Here is a 24576-nt window from a genome sequence, read left to right on the forward strand (position 1 = left end):
TAAAAGCTATAAATATTATTAAAAATAAGGTTAAAGGCTTTAAAGCCTTTAAGTATTATAAAATAAAAAGAATTATTTAAAAATAAAATTATAAAGTAAGCTAAGACTTAATAATTATTAAGTACTTTATTAAATAAATAAATTATTTATATTATTATAATATATAAATGCTAGCTTATTATTTATAAGTTAATAAGTTAATTAAAAACTTTAAAATGTAAAAAATTAAAATAAAGGCCTTTTATTAATAAATTAATTGCTATATTATAATAAAGCCTTTGCTTTTTAAGTTAAGAAATATTTTTTAGCTAAGCTTATTTATTAAGTAAGAAAGGCTATTAAGAAGAAGGATTAATAATAGCCTTGCTATTATAGCTTTATTATATTAAAGCAGTATATAAGTTACTTAAAGAGTAACTACTTAAGTATAAATAATTTATTATAAATTTATAATAAATTAATATATTTAATTAGTCCTTTTAATTATATTATTTTAATTATTTATAATTTTATAATATATCCTTTTAATTTTTATTAATATTATTTATTATTAAGTTTAGCTAATTATTTTATTAATTAATTATTATTATATTGCCTTAAAGATTATTATTAATTTTATTATTTTATAATATTATTTATTTATAATAAGTTAATGCTGCTATAATTATAAACTTATTAAGATTAATAATCTTATTATATTAAACTTTTATATAGTTTTATACTTAATTAATTAAAACCTTAATATAGTATATTTATAATAAAGTTGTATATTTAAGTATTATTATTTTATAGCTAAGTTATATAAAGCTAATAAGTTATTAATAATTAGCTATTATTAAGCAGCTTATTTATATAGCGAAGAGATATATATATTCCTTTATATATATATTATTATAACTTATTATAATAATTTACTTGCTTATTATTAAAGTAATTGCAAGGCTTTTTAATAAACCCTTTATAAAAAGGAATATAATAGCTTTTTTAATTATAATATTATATATAATATCTTTATTTTTTATAACTTTTTATTTAATCATTTTATTAAATGCTTTATTATTAAGATATAAGCTAAATTATTTATTAATTAATACTTTATTTCTTGCTAAATTAATTATAATAGCTTGTTATATTGCAGCTAAAACCTTTATAATGTTATATAGAAAGGTAAGTAAATATTAAAGGACTTAAAATTAATAAAAAAAGATAAGCAAAAGCATATAATTAACTCCCCTACTTATAATTATTATAATAACTTACTAAGCTTATATTTATATAGCCTATTTCTTAATATTTATTACTAAGGTATATTATAAAATTATTAATATAATATACTTTTTAAAGATTAAGTTTGCAACCTATATAGTTAGTTTATTTATTAAGATAAGGAAATTTTAATTATTAATAAAAAAGCTATCGCTATTATTTTTATTATAGCTACCTTTATTTATATAGCTAAGAACTTAAGCATATATTTAATTAAGTAAATTATTAATATTAAGATTAATAAGGCTGTTATCTTAATGCTAGCTATTAAGGTTAGCTAGTTATTTAATAAAGCTTAAAAGCCTTAATCCCTTGTTAATATTTTTCATTACCTTAATCTTAGCTTTAATTTATTTACCCTTAGCTATAAATATAAGGTAACTATTAACCTTCTTAATAATAATAAAAATAATATTAAGCTTATTTACTTAATTACCTTAAAGTTTAGTTTTAATAACCTATTTATATTTTTAATTAAAAAGAAAGCTAATGCTGCTTAATTTAAAAAAGTAAACTTAGTTATTATTGTTATATTTCTTAAGATTAAGAACTTTTATATAAATATTATTATATTTATAAGTAAGTTTAAAAAGATTGTTAATTTTAAGTTTAACTTATGCTATTTTATTATTATTAACCTCCTTAATAATTATTTTATTTAGCATAATAATATAATTAATATTAATAGTTAATGCATTATTATTATTTTTATTTATAATAAGTATATTATTATAACTTTAATTTTATATATTTTCTTTATTAATTTATATAAGGTTATTAATATTTTATGCTTTGCTAACTTAAATAATAAAATTAATTATATTTTTATTAGCTTTATTTTATATAAATTGCTATATATAAATTAAGACTTTAATATTATTAAGATTTACTATAATAAGGATAATTAAATTAATTGCTTAATTATTATTTATACTTAAAAGGCTAAGTTTAGCAATTTTTTAATTATTATTAGCTAAAACATTATATGTAATTATATAGCTAGCTTAATTAACTATATTAAGACTTATAATATAGTAAAGTATTATATATTAATTAATAATAAGGTTAATTTAGTTACCGTTAATATTATTAATAATGCAATTAATGTAATTTAAAAAATTGCTAATAATAGCTATAATAATAGCAATGCCATTAATATTAATTAAGTAAAACTAAATGCTAAAGATTTTATAACTATATAATTATACTTATATTTTACTATAATAAGAATTAAAAGGAAATGATATTATTTTTATTTTACTTTATTTTAAAAGGGTTTATTATAAATAAAACTAATTTAAGTTTTTTCTTTTAATAATTAGCATGTTAATTAATTTATAAATTAATAATTTTATGCTAATATAAAGAAATATTATAAAAATAAAATATATTAATAGCTATAATGTTTATATATATAGCCTAACTTGCCCTATAAGCATATAATTATGCTTGCCATTTTATTTATCCCATTTTAAGAATAATGCTTAGCGAATTTATAATAAATTTATAATAAATTTATAATAAATTTATAATAAATTTATAATAAATTTATAATAATAATTAAAACTTTTATTATAATGCTATAAAGGTAAATTAAACTTAAAACCTTATTGCATTTAACTATTATATCTTTTATACCATAGCGCTACTTATATACATTCCCAGCCTAATTACTTTACTATTAACTACTTTAATAAACCCACTTTACATAATTTACTTTGCTGCTATTAAGCATAATAAAAATAAATTAAGTTTTATTAGCATATTAAATTAAAGTATACTTTATTATTTACTTAAAAATAAAAGTTAGCTTATTATATTATTTATAGGAAAAACCCTTTAACATTATTATTAATTACTTTTATTATATTAAATATTTTAATTAAACTATAAATATACTTATATAATTATTTTTCTTTAATATTTAAAGTTTATAATAATAATTAAAATACCTTATTAAAAACTTTTATATCTTCTTTGCTGCCTTTTACTATTATTAAAGCAGCTTTTAAAATTTAAACTCCTTATTTACCGCTATTTCCTAAATTTATCTAAGTTTAAACCACTTATTAATACCATAAGAAGATTATACTTAAAAGCAAATTATTTATAAGGGGGAATTTAATACAATATAAATGGGTTATAATAAATTTATAATAAATTCACTATAAATTCATAAGCACTTATAAATTTATAATACTTTCATAATAAATTCACTATAAATATATAGTTTTATGGTAAATTCATTATATATATATTTAAATAAAGAAATTCCCCGTAAATTCACCTTAAATTCATAGGGGACATTGAATTTCAAACCTTTGTTTCCATCACTTAACATAGGGGGCAAAAAAAACCTCTTTTTTTTTTCTCATCCCTAACTTAACTACTTATTTACTCTTTACTGGCTTGACTATTTACTATGGGAGGATTTATGAAAGTATGGAAATAACTAAAAATAGAACTAGGTTTGGAGTTGATAAGGTTCAAACCAGAGCTTTTAAAATAGATTTATGATAACATAAGCTGACATAAAGTCGATATGGACATGATTTAAAGCCTTGATATAATTTCCTTTTAATACTATTGCAATGGCCTTTTACTAGCATTTTGCTAGAATTACGAAATTTCGATTGAATGTCAAAATATGAGTGCATTGCGTGACCCAGTCAGAAACCCCCTCCCCCCCTCGCAGGAGTTTATCGTGTCCGAACTGTCTATGTTCGGATGAGCAACTGTTATTTCGCTGTCGCGGATAGTAGAAGAGCGGCCGAGACGAAGCGACAGATCTTTCTCGTGGATGTAAATGGTCCAGAAAAGTCTGATCTTGCGTTTTCTCATCTCCGTATCGTCGCGTGCAATGGCGACAGCACTGTGGAAGCCCATTGTCTGACTCATGCGGGAGGCAGTTGTGATGAAGTTCCAGGACGCGGAGGGCTTGCAAGTCTCAAAGCAGTAAAGTGTCTTAGAGCTTGTCAGCTTTGGTCTTCTTTCATTGCTGAGTTAGAATACGTACCGCCAAGCTTAAAGCGAATACCATGTCCATAGTCATTGGCATGGAACGGAAGAAGAGACAGGACCGTCTCCAAGTTGTCCCTACAGATCTCCGCGTGACTCTGTAGTTGTGATCTTTTGGATGGGTCTGTCGTGACGTTCTTGCACTCCAGGAAAAGCCAATATAATCCCGCGTTGACAATGATCATGTCTGCCTGGGTGATTTCGCCGGGATAATATGCTTTCAGAAAGTAATCCGTGAAATTCGCGATGAAACAAAGCTCGTAGAACCAGAGAAATTTTACACGAGGATTCTCTGCAGCCTTGGTCAAAACTTCCTCTGGTTGATGAGCGTTATCGTACACACCTTGGGCCATTCTAAGGTACGACATAGCAGACTCAACCTGAGGCATGGGAAGGTCACGTAACCTGCAGCCCGCATCAAGTTTTCTTGCATGCGGATACCCGTCTTCAGCTTCGTGGTGCTCTGTTCGCTTTCATGAAACAAGATAGTCTCTACTGGGCCTTCATGTTTCCTGGAACGATTCTTACTGTTGCTGGCGGCGATCTCCAGAACAATGTCGCAAATGTAGGCTCATGTCCCTTTACTGTCCAATCCAACATGACGGCATTGAAATGTGTTTCGTCAGTACTATGCTGAAATTCGCAGATATATATCATGCAGTCACTGCCGCCCCAACAACAGTCACTGGCCGGCGGCATAGCTAATGTCGTAACCCGACTTGGTTCGTCGGTAGCAATGGGAATCACGACAGCTGTATATACTTCGGTACAGCTCTCTCCAGAGAACGCAACTAATCCCATGCTCCGGTACAACAGGACGTTCTTAACCTGTGTAGCTTTCTGTGGGGTTGGTGCAATGTTCATCCCTTTTATGAGACTTGGGACGCAGGGAGGTCCCCCGAAGCAGGAAGCAAGAGGACACCAGTGTTAATATTATGGCGTGCTGCCGGATAACTATTGTCCCGGCCACCTGGGAACGGTCATGAGTTGTTCAGGTTCACATAATCTTCGTATTTATGCATATCATGCTAGCAGTTCAAGTAGCCAATGACTTTAAACGACGCTGATGGGCTCATCACGGCTGCGCCACTGGTTCGTCCTCCGCAAGACACTGATACTACGTGGTACGGCTCATCTAGATCCGAAGCAACAAAGTTACCATAATTGGACCAGGATGGCCATATCATGGACATTCCCCAGTCTTTTGGCTTCCACGCTACCTCTTGAGCAACATTTGCCTGGTTCCCATTCACAATGAGGCCACGGTTGGCTCTGGTCTCGTGTTGGAGGGGCGGAAGGCGATGGAGGTTCCACTTTACATGATGCTGAACATGTAGATATCACATGGCTACATGTTGATTTTCCAAAGTTTTGTCAATTGGTTACTCTTTATGAGAGCGTAGTCACCATCCGTAGATGATGCCTTCTTTCCCGGAGTCTCTCACAGAGAGACAAAGACACTGTTCCTTGTTAATCTGTTGCTAGGACAGTAAGCTCTTTTTATGTAGGACACGTACAATGCCAGACCCATTGCTCACTCAACAATTCCTCATACGCCACTAACGGCAACGTGATGAGGTCCGAAGCGTTTACCATGCCCTCGTCAAGTTCGTCTTGGATTTCTTTCATAAGATCAGTGAGGATAGGGCAAGGCTTCACGACAGCCGGAGCCATACTCGTTCCAACGAGATACCACGTTAAAAGAAGACCTGGACTTCGCCATTAGTTATGCCTCATATCCGACCACAACCTCACGAGTGACCTACTGCCCTCGTAACCAGATATCAGCGAAAAGCACGAAAACGTGGTGGAAACTGTTTTCTTCAGATGCTGAATCCCCAGCCGCGCACCAAGGCGAAGCGACTTGGCGGCTCGAACGAGAATACTGTTGAGACCGGGCAATTGGGCGGATTCGACGAAAGCACTGTCATCGTTAGGCCAGGAATCGGCGGAGCCTGACAGCAAAGCTCGTTTCATTTGCCTCAGCTGACGGCTGCCGTGAAGGTGGTAGTAGGCAGAATTTAGGAGACAAGTCGCATCTGCCGCCAATGGACCATGGCTGGAACTAGGAAGGCGGCTACTATGCGGATGGCTCTGCCACTTCTCTTCCCATCTCTTCAAGCTTGCCTCGAACCCACGTGCCGAGTATGCAGACTTGTCCAGCTTGATAGAGACCATAAGCGACTCGGTCACGCAGACGTGACGTAAGAGGATTCCAACGAGTGTCAGAAGACCAAAAGAACTGATGACACCCGGGATATCCTCGTCACGTAGGAGGGCACGTCCAGTAGAGAAAGTAGAATGAAGCTGCTGAGGTGGTGCTCGCCACGACGTTGCAGGCGCAGTCCAGTCAGCCTCGTCGACCGGTAGGGGTGTGTCTTCTTCAAGGGTCTGGAAAACGAAAAAAGTCTCTGGATCGTGGGAGGTCAGGACTGCTGACAAGACAATTCCGTAGCATATGCACCTAAGCTTGGTCAGCCCAGCCACCACTCAAATTACGTGATTTAGAAGCAGGAGTCACCGGATAATAGTCTCCCGATGTATCCAGAGGTCCCACGAATCCAGGGGGAGATTCGGGACCAGACGGCTCGCTCGCTGCATGTTCTGGATTGGACCACTCAGCACCACTCAGCAAGAAAAGCATTGTTGCTCGCCCGAGAATCAAACCCACCAAAATCGCTTTCGGAAACGCCTCATAGGATGATCGCTCCATGGTTGCGCTCCCACTGAAAGCTCCAAGCTGGCAGAGGATCAAGCGTGCTTGGAGCTCCCAGACATTCACGTCCAAGTGATTCACGCCGGACAGGCCGCGGCTGTCGGACTGTACTTAGTTGTAAGCGGAAAGAGGTCTGCATGGGAACATGTTCCATGACGACACACTTGATCCAAAACTTGCAGGGCTGCGTCGTAAAGCGCAACGCCGTTATCGTGTTCGTGAACATGGAATGCACCACAAGACAAAACGGCGAGAACGAGGATAGCTAAGTATCATTAGATGCTTATAATCAGTCTACTCACATCCAAACACTTACGATGTGCTGTGCACATGCTAAATGTCTGCATGGGCAATATGGGTGCATGGGGCGAGAAGTAGTCGAAATAGGCACGGATGTAGCGCATTGCACGAAATTTGGACGGTAGACGCAGGCCAATTACCCTCTGATCGACGTCCAAAGCGCGGACACTGGCCTTGAACATGCCAATGCTGGCAGTGGATACCCCAAGGGCGCCATCGCCGGCGAGACAGGCCTCTTCTGCATCGTCTGCTGCGGTCCGATAATCTGTCGAGACGGCGGTCGTCCCCTCGGTGTAATCACTGGTCCTTGTTTCCAGGGCCGTCGACAGTGGGAAGACCCAATCCCCTAGATAATCAAACGCCAGTGGCCCCTCGGAATTTAGGCACTGGAGGAGGTCAACTAGAGCCCACTCATTAGAGGGCAACACGTGGTCTTGAGGTGGCGAAGTCGGGGGTAACTCAGGGTCTATCATATGCGCATCCGGTTGCTCGTCCTCTTGCACGACCTCATGATCTGTCATGGCATGCCCGCCCTCGATCGGTAATCGAGCTCCGAAGGCATCGGAGAGATCACTCGACGTCGATGGTATCCCTTGCACCGAGGTTGAAGGGGTCGAGGCTGCTTCGCTGGCAAAGTACTCGATTGCTCGCGGTTCTACGTCTGGATGGAACGTTTTGACGTGGCGGACGATGACATCTTTGCGGCCAGAAGTGAGCGAGCAAGCGGGACAGGCGAATGGTTTTTCTCTCTTATCTATATGCAAGACGTCAGCCAGCGCCGGGGCTCTCGCCGCAGGCAACCTCAACGGACGTGACATTTCATGACGGCGGAGGTGTTCGGCTCGGCCGAAGACCTGGGAGCAGAAGGTGCAACGAAAGGTCTTTGGCCGTCGGCCAGCCCGTCTCTTGGGACGTGCAACAGGAGCTGCATTGATGCTCGACAGTGCTGGAGGAGGCACCTGCGTGTCGGCGCCCGCTGGCATAGTGCTGTGCAACTGGGTGTTGTACGTCTAGACTCCGTGGACAGACGTGGGTTCGGTGAGAAAGGTAATGGCAGGGCATCGGGCTCTCGGACTCGGGCGGCTCTGAGATGACCCCGGCACTGCCAGGAGCGGGGGTTGTTCCGATACGGCACTTATACGGGTTGCAGGTCCCTGAATCCACTACCCCACACATAATTCTCCAATGAATATGACTGGTGATTGTTGTAAAGGTTTCCACTTCAAGTTCATATTTTCATGTGGATTCTTTAGACAATTAATTATAGATTTAACTTTGTTCCCGCCAATAGAAAGCATGTTGTTCTTAACATCTTAAAGAGTGAAACTTGCAGCCTTGTGAAAAAAGGTTCCATGTAGTAGTTGGTTGATGAAGTCAAATCCTGTCTAACAAGCATCTAGGCACTGTACTGTCACCCCAGACAACCCCACTCACTGCATATAAAATGCAGAGTTCCCATTGAGAAGTAAACCATTCAAGTCTGTAATTCGCCCTCACAATACCAGCCATGTCTTTCCTCCAAAACCTTGCGGCCGCAATCAAGGCCAATGTTGACCTTCTGGAAGCACAGCTAGCCAATGACGGAGCATCGAACGAACCGCTGTTCCTGAACGATTCCCGCGCGAGCTTCCTGGATGAGCCCATCTACCTCCCGCCAGTTGCGGCATTCAATACTATGGAGGAGCTGAGAGTAGACCTGCGTGCACTCGAGAGCGCCATCACACCGACCAGACTCAAGCTGGCCGACGTAGCAATGCTGACCGTCAAGACGAGCGCCCTCGAGGTGGCATCGGAGCTGGGCGTGGCAGATTTCATCGACGCTGCCGGCGGGTCTGGCGCCCTGGACACATTGGCGAGCGGCTTATCTGTAAACGAAAACAAGCTGAGTTAAGGACGCTGGATACCGCATGGATGAGTTCACAGGCTTACTCCAACGCAGGTCATGTATTGCGAGTGCTCACGGCGGACAACATTTTTGTGGAAACTTCTCCTGGATGCTTCTCTAATAATCGGCACAGCCAAGGTCTGCTAAGCAAGGAGAAAAGTCGGCCAATGCTGTCATTACTGTGAGCAAATACCCTGTCGCTCTTGACGTTACTATCTATCTTTGTACGTGCTCATGAACTGTCTTTTAGCACACAAGAAAACGCCAAAGACGCCCTTTCTCACCGACAGCACATGACCAGCTCAGAGAGCAAGCACAGCTTTGCCCCAAACATGCCTCCTTTCTCCCTGTCTTTGGCGCAGGGGGGCCCTCTTTTATGGAATGGTTCATGATGGAGGGAAATGCCAGTGCTCTGGAGAAAGTAACCATTGGAGTCCCGTGGCTGAATGTATGTCAAACCCGTTACATTACTCGGCATTATCATGTGAACCGGGGTCGCTGAAGTATTAGCAGTGCTTGACCCGGTCAGCGTTAATCCACGACTATCCCTGGAAGTAACTGGGCGCCGACGTGTCTGTCGTCGACCTTGGATGTGGACCTGGTGACGCAGGTCTCGATCTTCTGCAGCGATTCTGAAATCTGCGCTGGAACTTTCAAGATCTACCGCATGTTGTGGGACAGACTGAAAAGGTTGGACAATCTTCCAGGGTGCCTGTTGAGGATTTTATAACAAGGATGGCAGGACGTGCGATCCAAAGCTCCTCCCGAAATTCTCTCTGGAATGGCTTTCCACGAGCAAGACTATTTCAATCAACTCGATACCCATGGAGATGTCTATTTCATACGGGAAGTCATGTGCGTAGCTCCCGACTTCCTGGATAACCAGGGTGAAATTGAGAAGACCGCTGACACAACCTCTGTAGACGGGAGTACGACGATCACCAGGCTCAGCAAGTCCTGCATCGTATCGCAGAAGTCATGGCCTCAGCATCGTGACAGGCATCTCCTAGACTACTCATCAACGAGATTGTTTGTCCTTCGCCGTTGATAGTTTATGATGTTCAGAGCCCGCGCCCCCTTTCCGAGTCTCTGCCTGACGATCATCAGTCCGCCATGGCTGAGTGGGCCAATTTGACGGCCATGAACGCATTCAATGTCTTTGGCGGTTGCGAACGTTCCTTCTCGGAGATAGAAAAAGTGGTAAACGGGGCAGGCTTGAGAGTAGTGAGGTACTTCCCTTTGAGGACGTTTACAGGAATGATAGAGTGCCGGCTCCGATGAAAGACATTCGGCAGGAATTTTCGTGGTAGCTACTATTAGCTAGATCGAGAGACGCATATCAATTCCTTCTGTACCGTGTAAACCTCCCGTCAGATGGCCCAGCCCGACGACGGTGACGGCGTGTTGTCCTGACAGCGAGTGTTGAGCAGTCCTCATTCACCATACATACAGCATATAGGGTTAGCGAGTCACGACAAGTACCCTTTTCGCCCCTTTTCTCTTGGTTTCTGGGACCCTGATTCATTAGAGGATGGGTTCATGCCGTCGAGTTGTTGTGTGGGGTGTATCAGACGACGGGTCGGTGGGGTAAACTTTTCCTACTCAACTTAAATGTTCCCCACTCCGACCTGACTACTACCAGTTCACGGTATAGTACAAGATATACGGGGTCGACACTTGTGCATGTGAAGGTGAAGTGTCCTACCGAAGATGCTCCACCACTTAAAGCATTACATCGAAGCTGGAGGACTCGTGGGGTGGTTTGAGGCCTAGGGACGCGTTACTGATTCTCGCTGCCCCTATAGTTGTGTACCCCACAACGCACCTACTTAAGTATAAGGCTTAGTATACAGCAACCTTGGGCGCCAGTAGGATGGCAAGCACTGTAGAAGCTGCTCGGCACATTTACGTGAGCATCTTATCTTGTTTCCTCACGGCATCCTGGTGTTGAGTTCCCTCAAGGCTTGTCACTGAGGTCGGCAGGACCGGTTTTGACCAAGCCAGCAACAAAGAAACGACATAAACTGGCTGCTATGACTCAGCTTCATGTCGCCGTTGTGGGAGGCGGCTTCGGGGGAGCGGCGTGCGCCATTGCGTGTGCGATGCATGGCATGAAGGTAACTTATTGGAGCAGGCCTCGCAACTCATCCCCATCGGCGACTCCATAGGTTTCGGCTCAAACGTGGTCAAGTTGTTCAAGAGATGGGGCGTGTATGATGATCTCTGGGCAATAGCTTCCAGAGCCACCACAACTGTGGCTCACGATTTCAAGGGCGACGTCCTCGGCGTTGACCACACGATTGGAGAGTCGGAAGCAAAATACGGTTACGCGGGAATCATTGGCCACCGAGGGGATCTGCAGATGATATTCATGGACCATTGTACGAAGAATGGTGTGGACATCCGCCTCGGCAACAGAATTACAAAATTCTAACTACCCGGCCAAGCCCAGCGTGACACTTCCGTCCGGAGAAGAATTGGAGGTGGACACCGTCATTGCATCTGATGGCGTCAAGAGGTTTGGGAGGGAACAAGTTCTGGGATGGGTTGACAAGCCCATCCACAGCGGCTACGCCGTGTATCGAGCGTACAGTAGGGCGGATGCCTTCAAAAACGATGAGCTAGCGAAGCATTTCGTGAACGATGGTTGGTGATTCTGTATCCTCGTCTCAAGGACGTCTCGAACGAGTCTCATCCGCTGACCACACATGCCCATAGGAGACTGTGTGCGCGTCTGGGTAGGTCCTGACATGCATGGGTTTGTCACCTCGCAGAGAAACGGCGAGGAGATCAACGCGGTCCTTACCCACAAGGATTTCGCCGACATAGACGAGGGCTTGAGCGTCCGCGGCAAGAGACAAGACGTTCTGAAGCCGCTCTCAGGCTGGGACCCGGCCTTTGTGCGGGTGTGGGAAAAGATCGACAACATCCTCGACTGGAAGCTCGTGTACCGGCCCTGCCTCGAGAAATGGGTCAGTGACTCGGGACTCATCGCCATCGTAGGCGACGCCGCCCACCCGTTCCTGCCGACCTCGACCCAGGGCGCGAGCAGGCCATAGAGGATGCCGCAACGGTCGCATTGTGCCTCGCCAAGGCAGGTAAGGGTAACGTCCCGCTGGCACTCCACACCTACTTCGAGCTGCGGCATGATTATGTGGCCAAGGCACAGATGATGGGCATAACGCAGAGGGAGAAATGGCACAATGGGCATGACAAGGAAAGCGGTGTCCTTGACCCCAAGTTTGATATATTGGCAAAAGGTTTGCTGGACAGTTATTATTTGTGGGAGAACGATTGCGAGCAGGTGGTCGAGACCAAATGGGATGAAGTCTCGGCAAAGGTGCGAGAGAAGTTGCAATAACCGGGGGGGCGGCTTGTCATACTTGAGTTCGTTTATGGAGTTACCATATTGGATAGATGTTCATACAATACAATGGTCTATGTTATTAGGATGTGTGCCAGAAGGAAAAGCCGAGTGACCTTGCAGCGAAGCTACGGCGACCAGTGGGTGCAGTGATGTTAGATATCAGAGCATCTCATGGAATGTCTGTCTTCACCTTTCCAGGTGGAGCCAAAACAAACATTGAAGGACAGTGGTATCTACTGTCCGAACTTTCCCACATGTACCGCCTAGGCGATGTAGGAAACGTTAAAACCGTTGAGGGCCTTCATATGTACAGTGGCCAAACACTGATATTACATCACTTCGTCACCAAGTTGAGAAGCCTACGAAGCACATGGAAACAGTGACCCTTTTTCTCTCGGCCTCCACCTCAGATTCCACTACAGCAATCTCTTCCTCGACTGGTGTGAGCCCTAATAATTGAGGGCTGAAACGTTAGACACAGTCGAATGAATGGCCGGCCCAAAGTCTGGAAGCCGAGTGTGTTCGGGTGGGGGACCAACGGCACCCCATCGGCAATCCGCGCTGGCTATTACCCCACAGAAGCTATAGTGGATTCTTTCTGTTCCCTAAACTCGGGCGTTTCGCTTCCGGAGATATACTTAAGCAACAGTCTTAGAGCCACTGACAGACGCTCTAATTCGGCTCCCTGTATCGCTCAGCTGGTTTCTTTCCACTTCCACTATCCCGGCTCTGCCATATCTTTATGCTCCATGCCTTCCCTGGAAATGCACCAAGGGACACTAGCCACTGTGGCTCCCATGCTATTCGTGGCAACGTTACTATCATGGCTTCTCGTTGACTACATCCGTGTTTTGCGTCTCCGGCGCAGGTTGCCTCCAGGCCCTTTTCCATTTCCTCTGTTTGGTAACTACTTCCAGACGCCCCGTCTGAGGCCCTGGGTCGACTGGGAGCAATGGTCCAAGGAATACAACAGCCCTATGATCACGATCTGGAATGGCAGCCGGCCCAGTATCATCATAAACGAGGCTTGGACCATCTCAGAACTCTTCGACAAACGCGCAGATATCTACTCGTCGCGGCCACGAATGTACGCTATGGGCGATATGGTGGGCGCCACCGAGACGAATCAAGTGTGTCTGGTCTACGGCGACCAATGGAGGCTCCACCGGCGACTGATGCACACAGCCGTGGGGAGCCAGGCAATCAAGGCTCACCGGCCTTTCCAAGGAGACGAGTCCAAGGTGCTTGCCTTGGATCTCCTTGAGCGACCGGGCGACTATGTAAAGGCCGTCGAACGCTATGCCTGCTCCGTCGTCTCCATCATCGGTTGGGGCCAACGGATCGAGGACACAAACCACCCCACCGCTCAAGTCGCCCTGTCTTTGATGGAAGGCGTCGATCTGGTTGTCCCGTGCTGGCATATCGTCGAGGTGATTCCCGCGCTGCTGCGCGTCCCGTCCTGGCTTTACTCCGTGCCCAAAACGGCAATGCAGGGCTCCAACATGATAGCAGACTTCTTCAGCCGTCTTACCAAGGAGGCTGGGGCCACAGGAAAAGCCAACTTTGCGAGTCGTGTGATGCATAGCCACGCACAAAAAGGAATCAATGAGGCGGAAATCGCGTCCTTGACTGGCAACCTCATTGGCGGCGGCGTTGACACGACCAGCGGCTCTATCATCAGTTTCATCCTCGCCATGTGCGTGTTCCCAGAAGTGCAGCGCAAGGCTCAGGAGGAACTCGACCGCGTGGTCGGAAGGGAGCGGTCGCCGAACTGGGACGACGACGAGGGCTCACTGCCATACATAGCGGCGCTGAGGACAGAGGTCCTGCGGTGGCGGACCGTAGCCATCCTCGGGGGCATCCCACATGCGCCCATCCGGGACGATGAGTACTGCGGATACTTTATCCCGAAGGGCACCCCCATTCACGGCAACGTCTGGGCCATTCACAGGAACGCCCGCGAGTACCCCGCGCCCGACTCGTTCCGCCCGGAGCGTTTCCTCGGCGGACTCGAGCGGCCGTACCCGAACAAAAAAGGGCACAGCGCGTTCGGATGGGGACGACGAGTGTGCAGCGGGCAGCCGCTGGCCGAACAAGGCCTCTTCATGACACTCGCACGGCTGCTGTGGGCCTTCGACATCCAGCCCGGCGCCGATGACAAGGTAGGAGTGAAAATTTACCACTTGAACATTTCGCGGGGCTGACGACTGGGATCGACAGGGCCACTTGGCGACGCTTGACATCTTCAAGTACATCAACTCCGAAAACATGCGGCCAGAGCCCTTCGCGGCACGCTTCACCCCGCGTACTCCCGAGATTGCAGATATAATTCGCCGGGAAGCCGATGAGGCCAGAGAGGCTCTAAGCGTCTACGTGTAAGAAGTGGTGAGCTGTGTGTGTTGGTTTGTTCTGGCTCATGGTTTCCGTGGACAATGATCCCTGGGTACTCAAGCGCTCAAGCAAAAGAGACGGGATATTCACATAGCCCGCGCAGAGATCATCAATGAATTCATAATACGGCCAACAAGCTAGTGAAACACAGCTGTTTTGACGATACCATGATACTCCCCAGCTTGCCATGGTCTCCGGAGTTCGCACTTGAATCCTTCGCGAAGTCAAATGGAAATGTAGGTACTGTAGTATCATTGAATTCCTGGGACATAACCCCTTTACTAAATATCTACGCCAGGAAAACCCACTTCCTCCTAACTCCTACCTCATTCAGCGTCGAAAGCTTTGTCTCACCCATGCCCTTCCTGAACACAGTACCATCGTCCTGCTTCTCAGCGATGAGGAACCGGTAGCAGTCCAGTGGCGCGTTTACCCCATTCTTTCCCTCTATTACACGAATATCAGGCATGTTGGGTTCCGGAAACATGCCATCAGGAAAATACTCCACTTGCGGGTTTTTTCCGTTAGTGATACCAAAAGTAGGCGCGCTGCACTGAGACAGTACGACCATTTCGAGTTGTTCCGTGTCTTGCGCAAGAACAGCCTGATCCAGGAAAACACCCCCTACGACCCTGCCCGAGTCTTTCAGAATCAGATTGTGCCCCTTGAACGAGAATGCCGCGGCTGAGGCGCAGTAAGCCTTGAAACAGAGGCAGCGGCTCAAGTTACTCGTTGACGGCACGAGTTGGGTGAGAGGTTGCTGGGCATGTAGCGTGAATTGACGTGCGTCTCCCATGATACGCCATGGGCGGTTTGGTGCAGTGTAGTCGTCAGCTTCCCAGGCCTGGACCAGGCGTCTCAGCTGGGTATCTCCTTTTCCGGTGTCACTCAATGTAGTTGTTCGATCGTCCACGCCGTAAAAGGCTGCTGGAGGGACCAAAGACAGCGTATTCTGGCTGTGGTGTCGCACTGCACCCTTCCATCCGGCCCAGGACCAGCTCGGAAAGTCTGGAAGCCTCTCAAGCGGCCCAGAAGCCGAGGCCCACAGAAGCGCGGTATCGAGTTGATCTCTGGGCAGTCCGTAAAGCAGCTCCACGTTCATCTGACCCTCGAAGACGGTCCCAAGTCCTGCGAATGCGTTCAGTTTATCCGTCCAGAAGCTCATGACCCTCGACGTGTACTCCTGGACCGCGCCTTCGTATCTGGATATATTGTCGTGCCTCCCGGTAGGTTCAATAAACAACAGATTGTCCAAAGTACGTTGCTCTTCCATAAGCTCTGCGGCCAGGAATGGTAACATTTGCGAGCCGAATTGTGGTTTTGTAGACGACGCTGCCAATCCCGGGACAGTATCTTCACACCAGACCGCCTCACGACATTCCCATGCTACCGAGCCGTTATGCCAGAGAAGCATCCGGGGCGATAAGACCGCCTCTTGGAAAGTCCATGCTCTGCTACCCCAAGTTGAATTCGCCTTTTCTCCACTATTGAAACCACTAACTTGCAGGGCAAGCCGCAAGCCTGGTTTGACTTCTCTCTGAATTTGTTCTAGCGGACCTGTGGAATTATCCTGGCCCTTATCGAACCCCAGGAGCGGAGAGCTGCTATCGCTGCCCGTCGCCTGAACCACAGTAAACTCGGCGAAACCATAGACGCTATCCATATTCTCATTATTTGAGCGGCCTTGGTTCACGCGCGTCTGGGTACGACAGGAGATTGCGCTGGCAAGTCACGCGCAACTCGTCTGTGGCAAGGCAAGACTGGACTGGGTCTTGTTCGAAAGCGCGGCGAGTTGTTTCTGCAGAAAGCCGCTGGGCCCATCGCTCCCGGCCGATCTCAGCAGAAGGTTCTGCAGCGTGAAGATGGCGGTGGTCAATATCTGTGACATCGATTTTGACTCCTATAGGTACAATACTTTGCGCTACGAGAATCAGGGTGTCAAATTCACAGATCCGAGGGATGCGATCTACGGCGTCAAGAGCCTGCTGTCCGAAAGAGATGAGAAGTTAGACGTCCGACCAAACTACGCTTTGGAGACAGCTGATGTCTTTATGGATGTCTGCGTGCGGATTGTGGAACGTCAGGGTCTTGCTCATTTCCTTGAAGCATGCGAGTTATCCTCAATCTCTGTACCAAATTTGCCTAGCTGGGTTCCTGACTGGTCCAAGCCAATGACGTCGGAGCGGCTTCTACAAAACCCTTGGAGTGCTTCCGGCTTCATTTCAGGGAACGCGACATATCTTGGAAATAGAGCCCTTCGCGTGTCTGGGATTCTGATTGACAAGGTTGAGTCCATCCAAGACCTGTACAACCATGTCGAGAGTGAGCCGTTGAAAAGCGCGACAAGCTTCGTCGACTACATCTGGAGTTGCTATCCTGGGGAGAGTCGCATCGATAGCCCATATGATGAGAAGGAGAGCATTGTGGACGCATATTGCCGCACCTTTGCTGGTGATATGCTCCGTGAAAGTAAGCCACACAAAACTACACGTCCAAACTTTGATCAGGCGGAGGCCCTGAAGAAAGTATGGTCCTTGGAAGAGGACTGAACTGGCTATCAAGACTTGAAAAGAGACCCCTTGGTCAATAGGTACATGTCAGAGTGTATCTATTGTATTCATGGGAGATGTTTCTTCACCACTAAAGACGGATACATCGGCCTGGCACCCTTAGGAACTAAAGCAGGCGATATTATCAGCGTTATTTTAGGATGTCGATTCCCTGTCATCCTACGAGAAGAATCTGCATCCGGCGCCAGTGCGGACGAGACCAGATGGAAAGTGGTGGGTGTTTGCTACGCCCACGGCCTGATGTCCGGAGAGGCAATCTACGGGCGCCTTCCGAGTCACTACCGCACAGTGCAACACCGTGACGCAAAGGATGACGAGCTGATTTGCTACCGTTCAAGTGCAGTTTGGGATACCCGTACGAATGACTTCAAGACCGATCCTACAGCAGTGCTCGAAGAGTTTGGGATCCAGCCTAGTGCTTGGAGTCGGGACCCACATCAGTTGGAAGTTCCTAAACCCGTTTTGCGGGCGTCGGGCGTGGAACTACGTGATTTCTTTCTGGTATAGAATCATGGAATTCTCTTGAAGCTATATTTGCAAATTTGTTTATTTCATTAGAATTGTCTTGAGGTCGTAGCATTAGACTTAAAACAAGCAGATAGTGAGGAAGACTCTGAGAACCTTGGAACTGCAATACAACTATTCACACAATATAGAACAAAGCTAGGGAATTCAGCAAAGTTCGTACTGGTAAATCAGGGTATCAACTAGGCTCTCTAAAGCCTCCCTTAACACCTCCCACGTAACTGGCGGCGGTGGCGGAGTGAGCCCGGAGCATATTACTTTGCCATAGCCGTTCCTCTTGTCCGATGGTCAGTCCTACGTGTTTTAAGATGTTTTTTTCCTCGAGAATCATCTGCCGGTTCGTTTCTGTAGGAGCTTCTGCATATCGAGTTCCGTCAACTGATCGACAAGCAGAGCAGCATTTTTTGCGCGCAGGCTTGCGCGGCATGCCTCTAACTCAGGATCCTCGACAGCTGGAGGCTCGGTGGCGATAGTCGACCCAGGACGGCTCACCTCAGAGCCGAAAACGACATTTACATCCTCGTTCTCTTTTTCTATCAACCCTCGTAGTCGGCACCGTGTGTGGTGGAGGTGGGGCTCGTCCTTCGTGTGACGCCAGTGTATTGGTATTTCCAGATCCGGGTTCATTGTCATTCCAAATAATTCCCGTGCAGTTGTCAGACACATAAAGTTTGCTGAATTGCGGTCGTCGTATCTTGCCCGCAGGGGCTGCACCCTCTCCCCAATGATCAAGAAGATCTCGAAGGTATCGTTCACGCAGTCCTGAGGCAGAATGATTGTCAGTTCAACACACTAGGCACTCTTGCTGACATGTCAAAGCTGAAGGGCTCATCCTTCGCCTTATCAAACCTTACCGAATCTTCATCTCCTTGGCGAAGGCTTTCGATTCCTGACGGCCCGCTCGCCCTGCTTCCATAGGCGCTGTCAGAAGGGGGCGGGCCACGGGTCGCAGCGGTGACGAGGCCTGGCTTTGCATGATAATCGCGATACTTCCGTTTATGTTCTTCCACGATCTTGCGTTGCTCCGCGCGCGGCATACTCTCAAAATAATCAGAAAAGGCTTTACCCAGACCCAGCTCATCGAGATAGTCGAATACATCATCGGTAGATTCCAGGAGCCGGCCTTCTTTTGCCAGCTCGTCAAGCTTATCTCTTATATAGTTGTCCTCCAATTGGCTGTATTTATAATTTTTCGACATGGATTCCAGTGGAGGCGATACGGCGCGACATCTGGGCTTGCTACGAGCGCATAAGCGCTCGCCGGCCCTGTGAGCTCTTCAGCAGAGTCTGTGATCGATCATCGCCGCGTGCAATCGGGATATCGGTTGGCTGGTCTATTCGTCAACTGCGCTTGGGGCATGCCGTCAGGCGCATTGGGAATCGAGATGTTTGAAGGAGGGACATGGGTTGCGGTTGCGACCAGATCTGAAGCCTGCAGAAGAGAAGTGGGAAACCCGCATCTGTCAGCGTGGGTCTCTCAGCTGCAATCGATCATTCCGTGCGGGGGTACCCGATCGTGATTGGCTGCCAAGGGATACGTAGCATCGACCTAGCGGCATTTACCCCCTGAGAGTGCCCTATGGATTGGTCGGCGCGCATTTGGCTCAGTGATAAGAAGACTGCCGCGAAGGAATCCTTTGGAGGCGCGAAGTCTGCACCCAGCCCAGCCAGGGAGCCTGATAACGAAAATGCTAACCCATCGCCATATGCGAGAGTCTTAGTTATGTCTAAATAGTGATCACTATGGCCAGATCGCCAAGGTCTCACGTAATTCCTGAATCACTCACAGACGATGGTACTGCAAGCCTACTGGTATGAAAAGAGTCAAATCAAGTTCAGTTTGCGCCTGAACCTGGGTATCACACAAAGCTACCAATTCTGCAAAATGCCCCAGCCGCTGCATCACCTAGTCCTCTTGATCACCTGCGGATGTCTCAAAGAATTGCTCTTCACGAGACGATCCCGTTCACGTCCAGATTGCTGTTGTTGCGTATTGAAGTGAAGGCGTTCGTCGTGGCCGTGCCTGTGTGTATGGTTGGGAAAGTAGTCCTCGCCATAGACTTCCAAAATAGGCTTCCCAATTATAATGTTCGGGGCCATGGAGCCGCTATCGTGAACTCTGAAGTCATGTTGCATCCTCTTGGAGTTATTGAACACCTTCCAGTCCAACTTTGCGCGATGGCTGCTCTCTAGGCGAGTCCCGTGCCGAGTATCATGCGCAACGTATTTGGTAGCTACAATATTAATACCTGACTTGTCGAGCAGGGCCCTTGGGATCCAATTGAGCGGAGAGCCATGATCTAGTTCAACCACGATATCGCAGAAAGATTCCAGGATTGGATGGAATATCTGCATCGACTTTGGTTGCAGACCTGGCTTCCCTTTCTCTTTTGTTTCCAACTTTTCTTCTGGCTCAGAAGGCTTAGGCTCGGGAAGCTCCTCTACGATCCTGGGAGGCGCCTTCACAGCAGAGATCATGACTGGCTCGCTGGTTCGCTGAGTATTCTCCGATGACCCGGCCTGGCCTGGTTCATGGCCTAGATTGGCGGGAGCGCAATCATAACCTTGAATATTTGGAAAAGTTTGGTTGGCAGGCCATGGATTAGGCTTTCAAAGTTGCCACACGTCAGTACCAATCGGGGAATCACCGCCCTTGTCACCCAATATACACAACGTGACTCACCTGCGTTTTCGAGAACGTATGATATAGGAGCTGGGACATTTCTGGCGGCACGAACGGTGTACTCGGCGTCGGTACCATGATCACAAACATGGGGACTGGGGGAGGCGGCTGGGATATGGGTTGTGCCTTTTGCTTGCGGTATTCAATGAAGTCCTCGTAGTCCTCTTGCGCCGAAGATACAGGGGTGCCACCATGAAGGAACCCAAGGTCTAATACCCTCTTTCGATCAAGGTGGAGTTGACGGAGCTTCGCGTGCTCTCCAGGAGTTATTTCTGGCGTCGCCATGGTCGCGATTTGGGTTGGGAAGAGGCGAAAGATGCAGGAACTGCTGTTGTGTGGGGAAAGATTTCGCCCGGGTGCATCGTCCATCGGCGGGGTGAAGAGAGCATTGGACCACACGGGCTCAACGAGGCTCTGAGGCTCTGTACCTTGCGTCAGTGGGGTTGAACAGTCCGGATACCCCGAAGTCATGAGGGCACAGAAGGAGGCAGCCACCATTCTGTTCGCCAGCGACCCCGATGTCATGCCAGGAACCGATCGGGAGGGTGTGACCGCCCAGGTTCGAAGTGGGGGCCACTGGAGAGAGGAATTCGACTAACTGAATTTGTAAGGGCCGCAACACCTCATTAAGATACGTAAATTCCCATGATGATTGTGATGGAGGGTCACGGGGGGACGAGAGTGGACTATGCTACTGCCGCTTGCGCTCGCTACTGCATGAGATCACGTCGCTTCCACCTCCGTGTTTAATGCGTGGTTTCCATTGTTTCATCATTCGACGAGATTTTGCATCTACGGAAGTGGAAAAATGCAGCTGACAGCCTATCAAGTTACGCAGCGCTCTCGAGATGGTCCCCTCCCTAAACGCTGGAGTTTGGCTCACCTCGGTGAAGACTACTCGTTTCACCAAGTAGACTTAGCACCCTCCTGGGATGTCGGAGTAGTCAAAGTGGTCTGTCTCGAAAAGGATGCAGACTGTGTCGGGACCGGCACTGCTGGCGCAGCCTGCATGCCACGCAGCCGATGCTGGCTTCGTTTCTCCTCGAGAGTTCTTGCCTCTTCCTCGTGTCTTGCTCTCGTGGCTTCCATCTCCTCCTTCTCCTGGATCTAGGATCGCGAGCTCTTGTTAACCGTTAATGGAACTTCTTGGATTCGTATCAGTCCCCGCCGAGACTTACCGTCATTCTGGACGCCATGACCAACAACATGGGATCGCAGCCAGGCTCTTGGTCCAATAAGACACCAGGGTTATTTCTGGTGAACACGTTTCCGACAAGCATCTGAATGGGCGTTGACGGTGGTGCAATGTAGAATTGATCTGTTCCGCGCACCTTTCCCAGCCAAGGCACATCCACGTATTCATCGGAGTTGAACACTTCCCCGGTCAGCGTCATACTGCGGATTGGGGCCCCTCGTTTGGACTGCAAGCCACATCGCTCCGCCTGTGCCCTCGATATCCAGTTGTATGTTGAACCCGTGTCTTCGATCACCTGCATCAACACTGGAGGCTTGATTCCGCTTGAGACGAACGACCACTTGCACTGTATCCCATTTCCCAGTAGTTTCGCATTCGGCTGCATGGTCAGACGGACTCCACTGCCACAAGGGCTGTATTTACTCAACTCGTGAATTTTCCCGACTCATAGACAGACTTTTCTGCAATGCTTCCTTTTCTTCTGCGCTCATCTTCGTCCAGTCCTCGTGTGCGCTGCTGACATGTACGCCCGAGAACGCCCAGCCAAGACCGTCCACCCTCTCCTTTTGACGTTCAAAGTCACGGATTTCTGGTGACTTGGTCTGCAACGCAAGATTTCCGGATGTGCCGGCGCTAGATGAGTCTTCATGTTCATTGCTGTGAGGAACGCCTGTGAAAGCCCATGCAAGCCCTTTGACCCGTTTCTCTTGCCGATCACGCTCGCGGATTTCTTCGAGTTCTTCTAAAGTCGATGGCGGCGCCATGGCAGGACGAGAAAATGCTGAGTAATTTTTAGGATTCAGAACACGGTTCGAGGTTTTTGCAGAGGGATAAGGGAAATTTTCGAAGTGCGGATCTCACGTTGATATCGCGGCGTGGGCTTTCGGGGAACCACACTCAAATCACCATGTTGCTGCCCCCGGGTGCCGGAGCCAGGGTGCACCACCATGTCCCATTCGCTCTCCTCCGCATTGCTAGGTGAACCACGCATCTCGACGACGGTGCGAGAGGCGGCTGCAAACTGGCGCACAACGAAGGACAGCGCCAATCAGGATGATTAGGCCTTTGAGCAATATTGCATGATCTTAATGGCGGGAACGAATGGTCTCCAGGGAAACTTGCATCGAAGATGGAGGGGAGTGCCAGATCACCATGCAGAGACGACTGCTTTTAATATGACACGGACCATATGATCACACCCAGGGGTGGCCGAAGAAAACGCCTGCTTTTATGCCAGAGCTCAGCATCTGCATGGCCAAGCCATGTTATTTTCAACTTGATCAAATTCCCATGCTCATCAAACAATACGAAGAGCCCAAAACCATTTCTACATTTCTTACACAAATCATATGACTGCCACAGGCAGGAGGAATCACCTTTGCGAACATGGTCAGACAGAAGACAGTTGTCCATGGGTATGAACAGGTCGCGCAGTTCATGTCAGCCCATGATGAATTCGCAATTCTCCGACGATTCCGGGCACTGAACATGAAAAATCTGCTCTATCTCCAAGCTGAAATTCTTCACTTGGAAGAAGACCTATCGGAGTTATCGACCAGAGACACAGAATTTCCCGGGCGCAGATACCATGGAAGAGACTGGTGGTCCCTGGCAAACGGGCAAGAAGAGGGCGATCAGGAGCAGTGGGCAAAGGTTCTGCATCTTCGCGAGACGTTGGCTACATACAACGATGCTGTGTTGAAACAGGCCCAGTTTGCTCGTCTCGCGGAACCCTCACGGCACGACCTTGATCTGATGCGCACCTGGCTTCAAAGACCTTCAATGGGAAATTTTCCCTTGTTAGGTTTGGACCGGGCAACCTGGGACAAAGATCACGAGACAGATCTTGTGGCCCTTCGGCCCCGTCGGCAGAGCGACTTCTTTTCCAACTGGGTGATCGAGAACGTTGTCCCAAAGTTTCATCATTTCATCGGGGCGAAATTCAAGGCAAGTGTTCCTCAACTCTAGAATGACCCTGACTGCCGCTATATAGTATCATACGTCACTGACTCAATATATAACCTGTAGGCTCCGGATCCCCTTTCTTCAGGGCTCTATACGTACGACGACAATGCGCTCTTGATGTTTACCTTCTGTGTTATCACTATCATCGCTTCTGCGCTACCGATACTATCAGTGGTATTACTGTACTATGTGCAGTCTGACACTGCAAGGCTGTGGCTCGCCATGATGCTCTGTGCCTGCTTCACCCTAATTGTGGGATTGATGACGAACGCAAGGAGGATAGACATTTTTGCCACTACAGCTGCGTGAGTGATTTTTGTCGCTGATGACCCGAAGTTTGCAGCAATTACTTTGAAGGCTAAAAGAAGATAAATAACAGATTTGCAGCAGTGGTAGTGGCTTTTCTGGCCAATAAGGACGAAACTTGCTAGCCTCTAGCCACAAGGGCAAAAATGGAGGATGCTATGTGGAATCATGTTCCCGAAACAAAACAGTTTCAAGGTGCTGAAAGAGACGGCCGTTTAATTCGCCGCTGCGCTCGATAGATCTACCACGATGGGGTCACTCTAGTAAACCTTGGGGAGCTTGGGCAATGGTGTGATGCATACAACGCCTCATTATGCAAGGCAGTATCACAATCAACAAGTTCTGGGAGGGTTGGTCAGATGCTGCAAGCCCCTCGCCCGACTCTGGTG

The 24576-nt window shown here is 46.6% G+C and overlaps 9 protein-coding genes across 9 annotated transcripts; 4 read left to right on the forward strand and 5 right to left on the reverse strand.

Annotated features, from left to right (window-relative positions):
- Window positions 1-1561: 1561 nt before the first annotated feature.
- INS49_012531 (uncharacterized protein) lies at window positions 1562-4673 on the reverse strand (the record flags this gene model as incomplete). The annotated part of the gene is made up of 2 exons (XM_043173234.1): window positions 1562-1569; window positions 4283-4673. The coding sequence occupies 2 exons, from the start codon at window positions 4671-4673 to the stop codon at window positions 1562-1564; spliced, it is 399 nt and encodes a 132-aa protein (XP_043022531.1).
- Window positions 4674-6046: 1373 nt separating this feature from the next.
- INS49_012532 (uncharacterized protein) lies at window positions 6047-8283 on the reverse strand (the record flags this gene model as incomplete). Its single annotated transcript, XM_043173235.1, has 7 exons — window positions 6047-6054; window positions 6135-6748; window positions 6806-6888; window positions 6956-7105; window positions 7165-7265; window positions 7317-8054; window positions 8112-8283. The coding sequence occupies 7 exons, from the start codon at window positions 8281-8283 to the stop codon at window positions 6047-6049; spliced, it is 1866 nt and encodes a 621-aa protein (XP_043022532.1).
- A 524-nt stretch (window positions 8284-8807) lies between these two features.
- INS49_012533 (uncharacterized protein) lies at window positions 8808-9191 on the forward strand (the record flags this gene model as incomplete). Its single annotated transcript, XM_043173236.1, has 1 exon — window positions 8808-9191. One exon carries the CDS (start codon window positions 8808-8810, stop codon window positions 9189-9191), a length of 384 nt encoding a protein of 127 aa, XP_043022533.1.
- Window positions 9192-10298: 1107 nt separating this feature from the next.
- Window positions 10299-14931, forward strand: INS49_012534 (uncharacterized protein; the record flags this gene model as incomplete). The annotated part of the gene is made up of 7 exons (XM_043173237.1): window positions 10299-10385; window positions 11320-11580; window positions 11633-11831; window positions 11904-12157; window positions 12238-12525; window positions 13470-14714; window positions 14773-14931. The coding sequence occupies 7 exons, from the start codon at window positions 10299-10301 to the stop codon at window positions 14929-14931; spliced, it is 2493 nt and encodes an 830-aa protein (XP_043022534.1).
- Window positions 14932-15232: 301 nt separating this feature from the next.
- Window positions 15233-16606, reverse strand: INS49_012535 (uncharacterized protein; the record flags this gene model as incomplete). Its single annotated transcript, XM_043173238.1, has 1 exon — window positions 15233-16606. The coding sequence occupies one exon, from the start codon at window positions 16604-16606 to the stop codon at window positions 15233-15235; it is 1374 nt and encodes a 457-aa protein (XP_043022535.1).
- A 199-nt stretch (window positions 16607-16805) lies between these two features.
- INS49_012536 (uncharacterized protein) lies at window positions 16806-17492 on the forward strand (the record flags this gene model as incomplete). Its single annotated transcript, XM_043173239.1, has 1 exon — window positions 16806-17492. One exon carries the CDS (start codon window positions 16806-16808, stop codon window positions 17490-17492), a length of 687 nt encoding a protein of 228 aa, XP_043022536.1.
- An 873-nt stretch (window positions 17493-18365) lies between these two features.
- On the reverse strand, window positions 18366-21006 carry INS49_012537 (uncharacterized protein; the record flags this gene model as incomplete). The annotated part of the gene is made up of 3 exons (XM_043173240.1): window positions 18366-18800; window positions 18893-19204; window positions 20722-21006. The coding sequence occupies 3 exons, from the start codon at window positions 21004-21006 to the stop codon at window positions 18366-18368; spliced, it is 1032 nt and encodes a 343-aa protein (XP_043022537.1).
- A 618-nt stretch (window positions 21007-21624) lies between these two features.
- INS49_012538 (uncharacterized protein) lies at window positions 21625-22680 on the reverse strand (the record flags this gene model as incomplete). Its single annotated transcript, XM_043173241.1, has 3 exons — window positions 21625-21828; window positions 21900-22295; window positions 22438-22680. The coding sequence occupies 3 exons, from the start codon at window positions 22678-22680 to the stop codon at window positions 21625-21627; spliced, it is 843 nt and encodes a 280-aa protein (XP_043022538.1).
- A 622-nt stretch (window positions 22681-23302) lies between these two features.
- On the forward strand, window positions 23303-23884 carry INS49_012539 (uncharacterized protein; the record flags this gene model as incomplete). The annotated part of the gene is made up of 1 exon (XM_043173242.1): window positions 23303-23884. The coding sequence occupies one exon, from the start codon at window positions 23303-23305 to the stop codon at window positions 23882-23884; it is 582 nt and encodes a 193-aa protein (XP_043022539.1).
- Between the last annotated feature and the right edge of the window lie 692 nt (window positions 23885-24576).

This window comes from Diaporthe citri (assembly GCF_014595645.1).
Source record: "Diaporthe citri strain NFHF-8-4 chromosome Unknown scaffold_6, whole genome shotgun sequence".
Taxonomy (NCBI): domain Eukaryota; kingdom Fungi; phylum Ascomycota; class Sordariomycetes; order Diaporthales; family Diaporthaceae; genus Diaporthe; species Diaporthe citri.